The sequence below is a fragment of the Octopus bimaculoides genome, chromosome 5, assembly GCF_046866305.1.
Source record: "Octopus bimaculoides isolate indiv1 chromosome 5, ASM4686630v1, whole genome shotgun sequence".
In the NCBI taxonomy this organism is placed as follows: domain Eukaryota; kingdom Metazoa; phylum Mollusca; class Cephalopoda; order Octopoda; family Octopodidae; genus Octopus; species Octopus bimaculoides.
Genome location: NC_142932.1, coordinates 75374154 through 75384917, shown reverse-complemented (window position 1 = coordinate 75384917; position 10764 = coordinate 75374154). Strand labels below are relative to the sequence as shown.

Below are 10764 nucleotides of genomic sequence, written 5' to 3'. Positions count from 1 at the left end.
AGTAGTAGTAGTAGTAGTAGTAGTAGTAGTAGTAGTAGTAGTAGTAGTAGTAGTAGTAGCAGCAGCAGCAGTAACAACAGCAGCAACAGGAGTGATGGCGGAGGTGCCAAGTTAAGTGTCTTGCTGTATTTGTTCCAGCTCTTTACGTTCTGAGGTCAAGCTTTCGCTGAGGCCAACTGTGTTTGTCATTCCTCCGCTGACGATAATAAAGTAAATACCAGCCATGTACTGGAATCGATTTAACTGATTGTTTCCTTTTCCACAGTTCCTGGTCTTTTCTTTATAAAACAAGTTGAACTCAAAACGTAAAGAGCCGGAAGAAATGCCACTAAACATTTTGTCCGACGCGCATATCTTCTGCCAGCTTGCCGCCTTAATGGTTACAATAATTCCTTCAATAATAGGCATAAAGTGCCAGAAAATTGGGAGTTGGAGGCTAATTGATTACATTAACCACCAGTGCTCGAACCCGAAAGGATTACAGGCAAAGTTGACCAAGGAGAAATTTGAACGCAGAACGTAAAGAGCCCGAAGAAACGTTGCTAAGCATTTTATCTGGCTTACTAAAGATTCTGCAAGCTCGTCACCTTAATGAGTTATAATTCTTTCGAATTTTGGCACAAGGCCCACAATTTTGAGAAGAGGGAGAAGTCGATTACATTGACCCCAGTGCTCAGCTCATACTTATTTTGTCGACTCCAAAAGAATAAGAGATAAAGTCGACCTCGGTGAAATTTGAACCGGAAGAAATGCCCTAAGCATTTTATCCGATGTGTTAACGATTCTGCCAGTTCACCGCTTTAATTGATTGTAATTATTAAATACTTACAGAGGTACCTGGCGTTGCTTGTATCAACTGTGGCAGCGCTGGTAACGAGTCCTCCAGATGAAGTCTTGCTACAGAGAGTGTTTGCCCCTGCGATTTTTTGCTCGACATCGCAAAATTTACATGAACAGGAAATTACAACCGCCTGAAAGTAAAGGGGATTTCCGCTCCCCACGGAATAAGGGGAATCCTCGGTATGGAAGACGTCATCTCCCTTTCCACATCCCTGTACTTAAACCACAAAGAACTGGATTCACATAACATGCATGTTTGCAATATCACTGTAAACTATGCCCTGATAATTTTGAGGTACTTTGATGCAGCGGCCTTTGGCAGCGTTGCATGACACTGTGCCCCATCTTCTAGCAACCCGAGCTTGAAGCAGGCCTCCCAGTATGTCCCAGATACCCCGCCATCAAAGGTCTTCGGGTCATGGAAGCACGTTGGTTCTCTGACCTCGTGCAGTAAAAGACTGAGGTAGAAACACTCCTGTTGACTGTGATGGACCGTGAGACTTTAATGTAGCGGCCTCTGCCAGCGTTGCATCCCACTGTGCCCCATCTTGACCAATATGGGCTCTTTTCTTAGGTGGCATTATCTCAGAGTTGAGAAGCTTCAATTACAAAATGCAGATGTGGCAAAAGTACATTTAAATACACAGAGTGCAACAAATTTAGAGAGAGAAAACGGTGAAAATCGGTTGAAAACTGCATAAATTGTTAGAAAAAAAACATGTGAAACACCGTTTTTCACGGTTTCTCGCTTTAAGTGGGAACTCTGGAGGAAATATTATAGTGCGTGACCATCCTTGGTACATAAGTAATGTGTGTGTAAAGTTTGGTGAAAATCGGTTGAAGACTGTAGAAATGTATGCGTAGTACACACACTGATACACAGACATCCTTTGTTAGGAGAAGTGCAAATACCGTAAATACAAAGATATCTACGCACGACAAAATTGAAATACACTGAAGTCAATTTTTAAGCATATGTATAGGCTGTATGTGGCCTAGAGCGGTCATACGTACGCATGCACGACCGCATGCACAACGTTTTTCGATGGAGGGAGAAATGTAAATAGTGTATTTAAATAGACGGAGTGCAAGAAATTTAAAATAATTAAAGTAATCTTGTAGGGAGAACATACAAATACCGTAAAGACAAATTTGAAGTCGGTTTTTAGGCAGATGCCGCAAAACTGAATTTAAACACACTGGGTAAACATAAATTGAAAATAACTGAACTATTTTTCAGGGAGAATGTACAAAAACCGTAAGAACAGAGATTTTTACGCGCGACTAATCGAAATACGCGGAAGTCAGTTTGTAGATAGAAATTAGTAAGTGTGTGAATGAGTTAGAGAGAGAGAAAGAGAGGGAGAGAGAGAATGAAAGAAACAGATATAGACTAAAAGAGAGGAACTATTACAGAGGGTGAGAGAGAATACGTGTAAGCAAGAGAAACAGAGAATGAGAAAAAGAGAGAGAAGAGGGAAATAGACAGAGAGAAAAAGGAGAGAATCGATTGAAAACTGCAGAAGTTTTTAGAGAAAAACTCGTGTAAAACACCATTTTTCCCGGTTATATACTACACACACAGAATCCTTTGTTTTATATATATAGATGTGTGTGTGTGTGTGTGTGTGTGTGTGTGTGTGTGTGTGTGTGTGTGTGTGTGTGTGTGTGTGTGTGTGTGTGTGTGCGTGCGTGCGTGCGTGCGTTGTTTCTTCAAGGCGACACGCTGGCCGAATCGTTAAGCACACCGGGCAAAATGCTCAGTGGCATTTCATCCGTCTTTACGTTCTGAGTTCAAATTCCGCTGAAGTTTACTTTGCATTTCATCCTTCCGGCATCAATAATAAAAAGTACCAGTTGAGCACTGATGTCGATTTAATCGATTTACTCCCTCCTCCGAAACTGCTGGCCTCGTGCCAAAATTTGAAGCCAGTACATAAGTCTTTTCTGGCGGGATATGATCCCACGATATTAAGAACAGTATCTAAATACCACAAACCTCTAACTCAGTGATCTACTGATTCTGGCGTCAGCTACCTCTTTTACATTCAATCTTAGAAGCAAAATAAACAGGTGAAATGAGCTGGCAGAATTGTCAAAGTGTTGGACAAAAATGCTGTATTTGTTTTGCCTCATTACGTTCTGCTCTCAACTTTCGCCGAGGTCAACTTTTCTTGTAATCCCTTTGAAGTCGATATATAAAATAGTTCATCTTATGCCTAAATTAGAAATTAAAATAACGGCGTGGATTGACAGGATCATTCGAATGACAGACAAAATATCTCACAGTATTGCGGCTATTTATATCCCGAATTGAAATCCCGCTGAGGCCAACTTTGGCTTTCACGTTTCTGAAGGCGATAAAATAAAGCATCAGTCAAATAGTAGACTTGTTAGAGCGGTGAATAAATTAACACGATTTCAAATTTCATTGCATTCGTCTTTCTTCTTCATCCGAGGTCGACTTTGCTGTTTTAAAGTGCCATCCCAAAATTTGTAACCATGTGACTTCAGAATATTGTCGCACGCACGCACACACACACACACACACACACACATATATATATATATATATATATATATATATATATATATATATATATATATATATATATATATATATATATATGGGAGAATATACGAAAAAACAACAACAGACGAGGACAGGTGGTGTAAATAACAAAAGGATGTATTAGTATGACGCTCGGGAATACGGAAAGTCTTTGACGTTTCGAGCTACGCTCTTCAACAGAAAGAATACGGAGACAAGGAGAAAAACACGGAGAAAAAAAATTGAATAGTGTTCAGTCAACGGTCAATCATAATAATGGCTGACCATAACAATGGCTGACCGGAAGTTAGATATATATATATATAGTGAAGACGCGAGGGTTAATGGTTAGGGTCATCGGCTCACGATCGTGAGTTCGATTCCCGGCGGCGAGTTGTGTCCTCCATCAAGACATTTTGCTTCAGTCCCCTCAACTGGCAAAAATGAGTTGCACCTGTAATTCAAGGGGCTGGCCTTGTCACACTCTGTGTCATGCTAAATCTCCCTGTAAACTACGTTGAGTGTATGCGTGTCTGTGAAGTGCTCAACCACTTGCAAGTTAATTTTAAGAGCAAGCTGTTCTGTGATCGAATCAACTGGAACCATTTTCGTCGTAACAGGAGAGTATGTCAGTTATGTGTGTGGGGTGGTTGGGGGTGTCGAAACAGGAGACTGGAAAATTTGTTGGTATTATTTATTCACCATTACACGTGTTTCATTTGCTGATAGGAGTTACAAAATTTACACTTGGCCGAAGCGTTTATATATATTTTTTTATAATCAGGAGTCCTTTAGATTGTTAAAAGAGAGAAAAACATATCTAGTAATATAGAAAAGAAAGACAGTTTAATGGAATGAAGTAATAATTGTATACATATACATAATTTTGCATATTCACATAGACTGACACACACGTAGACACACATACATACATGTTTATATATACACATATATATATATATACCTATAGAGAGTGTGACACACACACATATATATATATATATATACATATGCATATAAATCTACATATATACACATACACATACACTTACATATTCACACTTACACACATACATATACACGTAAATATATGCTTATATGCATACATATTCTCGCATAATCATACATCTTCGGTTGTCCATCGTAGATCGACATTGACTGTTGACTCAACGGAGAAGTGACGCTTCTCATGTGATCTTTCGTATTCTCTCTTGTTTTTTTTTTTTGTTTTTTTTAACGGCAAGAATTATGAGATTCAGTGATTGATGTCATTCCTCGCACCGCAGGGCTTTCTCCTCCCAGGTGACTTAGGCGGTGCCGGAGTTCTTCATGTCTCTTCAACATATCCCTGTAACGCAACCTCTGGCCACCATGACTCCACCTGCTCTGACACAGTTCAGCATAGAAAACTGCCTTTGGGAGACTACCGTCCTCCGTCCTGGAAACATGCCCTGCCCAGCGCAGCTGCGATGAGGTAATTAGGGCCTACACACTAACGGTACCAACATGGCGTAGGACTTCTACATCAGGAATGCAATCTTGCCACGCAGATGACGACGTTGGACTCGTATCAGGGCCTTGATGTGCCAGTGGTAGAGAGCCATGTATTTCCTAGCATAGAGGAAGCAAGACAATATTGCAGTACTGTACATCATTATCTTTGTGTTGCGGGAATGTCATGGTAGTTCCAAAGACGCTTCTCGAGAGAGCGAAATGTCATTGTAACAGATTGTATTCACCTCCCAACTTCGAAGTCAGAAGAGTTACAGCAAGTTACTGCGCTACCGAGATAGGTAAAGGCCTTGGTATACTTTACAGCTCTACCTGTACTGTCACTGACTCTGGCTCTCTCTATTTATTAGAACATCTAAGTGGAAGCTAGTAGAGCAGCTCAGTTTTTCACGTGTTGATCTTGAGACCAAGCATGTCTGCTGCACAAGAAAATCGGTCCTCAATGTGTTGCTTGTTCTCAGTGTTGCTGGTCACGAGCGCTGAGTCGCCTGCGTAGAGCAGTTCCCTGACACACATCCCCCTGATTTTACTTGAGGCACGAAGACAGGACAAGCTAAAGTGTTTCCCATTTGTTCTGGTGTGGATGAAAATCCCGTTACTCAGACTGATCCACATGGTGTCAAGCACAGCTGCGAGTTAAAGAAAGAGGAGTGCAGGGGCAAGCATGCACACCTGGTTCAAACTATGGTTGACTGCAAGAGCTTCGCTAAATTCTTCACCAACTGAGCCTAGTCCTTTTGATGGTGTTAACAAGCTTCTCAGGGCATCCATAAGTCCCTAGCACTTTTCAAAGAGTTTCTTAGTCCATCGAGTTAAATACCTTGGAAAAGTTTACAAAAACAATAAAGTGGGGTAGGTGTTGCTTCGTTGCTTCCTCCTGAAGCCACTTACACATACATATACATATTAATTTATATAAGAGCAAACACTTAGATATATCTATACATACATACATACATACATACATACATACATACATACATACATACATACATACATATTTCATCATATACTTAGTGTGGCACAAACCTTTTACATCGATACAAATTGTGACGACGTTGAACGCTGAAAAAAAAGCATTAAAAAAGACAAGATGAATTTTGATTCGCACACAAGTGATACAGGGGACATTTTTTTGTGTCTGTATAAAGAGACACATATACACACATATGCACACATACATGTACTGTCTGTTACGCATAGACTCAGACATGGGCAAATACGCAACGATGTATTATTATATATACTTAATATCGTTTTAATCATTTTTTTTTCAAGGGTTTGAAGTAGTAATGGAAATTTTTTCATGTATAATGTGATTAAAACAGTATTTTATTTATAAAATATTACGTTTAATATGTAAACGATAATAGTGATAATAACAAACGCAACAACAAACGTAATGGAAATTACAATAAAATTTATATCATTTGAATTATATGTGCGTGTGAAAAATAGATAGATAGGTAAAGAGTTGTCACCATATTAACTAATGAGACTTTCACCATATAACAGTCTACTATTAAAAGAAAGTACGTGCATGGTTAACAAATATTTTTACCGACAGCGTAGCGACGAATAAAGACCTTGTTACAATAAAAATTATATTATATAACTTGAATTTTATGTACGATTTTAGAAGCAAGAGAGATGGGAATAGTGGATTACCATGACCCAGCAGATGGCTGGTATTGATTATACTGAGGTAGGATCAATAGGATACAGAGAAAATAAAGACGGAGTAAATGCTTTGTGAATGTATTGTTATTTTGTCTGCTCGTCAATTTTATTGTTAAAAGTAATAGTAGCAGCAACTACAATAATAACAATATTTCTAGTAACAATACTATTAAGTTAATCTAGCAGAATCAGTAGTACGTCAGGTAAAATGCTTGGCAACATTTCGTCCATCTCAATGTTCTAAGTTCAAATTCCACCAAGGTCAACTTTGCCTTTTCATCCTTTCGAGGTCGATAAAGTAAATATCAGTTGAGTACTGGGGTCGATGTAATAGACTTAACCCCTGCCTCAAAATTGATGACCTTGTGCCAAAATTTGAAACTATTATTATTAGGGTGGCGAGCTGGCAGAATCGTCAGCACGCTGGACAAAATACTTAGCATATTTCGCCCGTCGCTACGTTCTGAGTTCAAATTCCACCGAGGTCGACTTTGCCTTTCGTCCTTTTGGGGTCGATAGATTAAGTACCAGTCGCGTACTGGGGTCGATCTAATCGACTGGCCTCCTCCCCCAGAATTTCAGGTCTTGTGCCTATAGTAGAAAGGAATATTATTAATATTATTATTCAGTAGTCTTATTTTTATAACGTGCTTTCACTGCACCCCCAAGCGCAGCTCTGTGTGCCTCGGGCATGTGGTGTGGTTTGTTGTGATGCTCTTATTGTTACCGTATCGAAAGTATTTTACGTAGGATGTATGCGGTGCCTTGTATTGCTATTTTCTGTATGTTATATATATACTTGTTAGTCCTGGTGATTTTGTTATGTATTTGTCTGAATATTTTTTTATCATACCTAACGCGCCAACTATGATAACAATTGTTTCTGTTTTTAGACTCCACATTCAAGTTACTTCTATTTCAAGGTCTTTTTATTTTGATAGTTTCTCCATTTCTTTTAGAGAAACATTGTCATCTGTTGGTATTGATACATTGATTAGAAAGCATTTTTTTCTTGATGATCCTTCACAACTATATCTGGCCTATTGGCCTTAATTTCTCTATCTGTGTGTATTGGCATATCCCATAGTATGGTTGCTTTCTCATTTTCTGTGACATCATTATTATTATTATTATTATTATTATCATTATTGTTATTATTATTATTATTATTATTATTATTATAAAGAACTACGCACAAAATCTATGCACTTAAAACTCTGCACAAAAGACACAAGACATAGATCTCAAACAAAAACTCGCCACTAGTCGGGTCTTAATATATCACGTCAAAGAAAACTACTCAGAAAAAAGTGTGATGGATGAAAAACTCTTGGTGAGCCACAAAAGCCCAAAACTTGGAACATGCTGCTAATGCTCACAACCTGAGAGCATTATATGATAATCTGAAAGGTGTATTTGGTCCAAAACAGGGTGTACGAAACCTATTCTTTTTAATGATGGGTCAAAACTCTTAAGTAGCAAAGATGAAATTATGAAAAATGGGCTGAACATTTTAAAGCCGTATTAAATCAAGAATCTGATCTTGAAGTAGCCAATGAAATCCTTGGGGAATTTGCAGAAGCTCTTTCCTTGGAAGAGATAAATACTGCTATTAAAAAAACTTTCCAATTGTAAAGCTCCTGGACAAGACGGTATTCCCATTGAAGTGTACAAGCATGGCGGTAAACAACTTGTAAGAAAGCTGTGCAAATTGATTTTTTTTTAATCTGAGAAACTGAACCTGTTCCCCAACAGTTCAAAAATGCATCTATAACACACTTGTTATACAAAAGGAAGAAGTGTGAATATGTCATTCACAAAAACAAAGGGAAGAAGTGTGGATATGTCAATCACAGGAGAATAAGTTTATTGTGCATAGCTGGAAAAATTCTTGCGAAGGTGATTATTAACCGCATCAATAAGCATGAATCTCAATCTGGATTTCGAGCTGAAAGAGGCATAGCTGACATGATTTTTGTCCTTCGGCAAGTTCAAGAAAAAGCAAGTGATAAAAATAGTGACTTGTACATGGTCTTTATCGACTTGACCAAGGCCTTCGATACAATGAATCGTGAGGCGCTCTGGAAATATTTTCCAAAAGTTGGTCTTCTTGATAAAATCTTTGCACGAAGGAATGATGGCAACAATGACATCTAACGGTCAATGTTCAGAGACATTTTCTGTTGCCACTGAAACTAAACAGGGCTGTGTTCTAGCTCCTGATCTTTTGCCCTATTCTTTTCGATGATGCTCCACCATGCTTTTAGGGATTAGCATGAAGATGTAAAATTTCAGTTTCGCACAGAAGGTCTACTAAACCTAAATGGGAAAAGCTTCAGATCAAAGAAAAAGACCAAGGAAGAGATTTTACGAGATTTTCTTTTTGCTGATGATTGCGTTTGGATTTCTCATACATTTGAGGGAATTCGAGATATAGTTGACGGGTTCGCTGCAACAGCTCATGCATTTGGGATAGCTATCGACATCAAGAAGAGTAAAGCTTTATTCCAACCAATGCCTGGACAGAACATACTCAAGATTTAAATCTAATGAATAACAATAAGTCACTCGAATGAGCCGAGTCATTTAAATATCTTGGAAGCACAGTAAACCTTAAGAGTACTCTTGATGAATAAATCAGCGTTAGAATACCTAAAGCTAGAAATGCTTCAAGAAAACTTTCCCATCGTTTGTGGGATGAACCCCGTGTCATTTCAAAAACTAAAATAAGTGTATCAAATCTTGTATTTTGAACGCACTTTTGTACGGCACAGAAGCACGAATTCCCTATTACAGACATAAAAAAGACTTGAAACCTTTCACATGTGCTGTCGGCACAATATCTGCAACATAAAATGGTAAGATAAGATATCAAATATCAAAATTTTAGAAAAGTCTGATATCTCCAGTATCAAAAGTACGCTATTGAGAATTTAGTGCAGACGAGCAGGTCATGTTGTTCAAATAAATCATGATCGCATTCCGAAAATTCTTTTGTATGACCAACAAGCAGAGGAATACTGCGGTTAACAAAGACCCATCCTTAGGCACAAGAAGAAGTTGGAGCAATCATTAAAAACTCTACAGCATACTTTGACATCGTGGGAAAGTTATTGCCCAGATTGGTCTGTGTAGTGTAAAATGTGTCATGATGCATCAAAACAATTTGAGTTGAAGAGAAAGAACAATAAAAGAGTTACCTCCTGCATTTCTCCAATTCCAGGCAAAATCAAAACCGTCACTCACCCAATTGTGAGTTCTAGGCAAAATCCATACCTGGACACAAATTACATACACGCATCCATCGCCAATAGATGTAGCTTCTTTTCTTTTTTTTTTTTTCAATCCTTTTTTTTAAATCCTTTCCCTCAAACACTCATACGTCGAAATCAGCGTGAGTGATCATCATCATCATCATCATCATCATCATCCTCATCATCATCATCATCATCATCATCATTATCATAATCATCATTATCATAATCATTACTAGATAAAAAGAATATGACCTAATACTTTCCTGATTATTTTGGCCGTGCCAAGGAGGTAAACCTTTTGTAACAGTTCTACTGGGCACTCTATTTCGATTTCCTTTATATTCCTCTTGATGCCTTCTGAATATTGTCCTCAAGGACCCAATAACTATTTCGTACTTAAGAGAGAGTTGTGTTTATCTATTTTTTCGCCTTCCTTCTTGACTATTCGTGGGTCAAAGGGGCATGCAACATCAACTATGTAGCACGTGTGGTGCATCTTGTCGACACCAATAGATCCGGTCTAATTTGTTTGGATTGGGAAATCCTAGAGGATTTTGCAAGTCTCCGACTCCTCCACTCTCTGCGGTTTGTGATCATACCATGTCTTGCATCTCTCTAGCCCCCACTTTTCGCAGTTTCCATTGTAGCAGTTTCGCTATCTTATCATGTCACCACAACTTGTAGTGGTTTTGGGTAAGTCTAGGGCATTCGTTCGTGATATGGGCAATGGTTTCTTCCACTCTCTTGCAGATACGGCACAGCGGAAACACTTACTTATTCCTGAGGTTGACTCTCCAATTCGTGGCCAAAGCTGTCTTGCGCCGCAAGTATAGAGCTCTCAGTCTCTTTCTTCAATGTTCCTTTTTTTCAGCCAATCCCACCTGTTTTCCAGTAATTTCTGTTGTGGTTATATGGAAATGATTG

The 10764-nt window shown here is 38.6% G+C and overlaps 1 protein-coding gene across 1 annotated transcript; it reads left to right on the top strand.

The window, feature by feature from the left end:
* The first annotated feature begins 6572 nt into the window (after window positions 1-6572).
* Window positions 6573-8740, top strand: LOC149135595 (uncharacterized). The gene is made up of 2 exons (XM_089353097.1): window positions 6573-6608; window positions 8339-8740. Exons 1-2 carry the CDS (start codon window positions 6573-6575, stop codon window positions 8738-8740), a joined length of 438 nt encoding a protein of 145 aa, XP_089209223.1.
* The last annotated feature ends 2024 nt before the right edge of the window (window positions 8741-10764 follow it).

Bases quoted from the DNA above. Each gene is read 5' to 3' on its own strand.
- LOC149135595 (XM_089353097.1), top strand. From the start codon at position 6,573: ATGACCCAGCAGATGGCTGGTATTGATTATACTGAG. The intron at 6,609-8,338 runs GTAGGATCAATA...GTTCCCCAACAG, and splicing joins CTGGTATTGATTATACTGAG to TTCAAAAATGCATCTATAAC.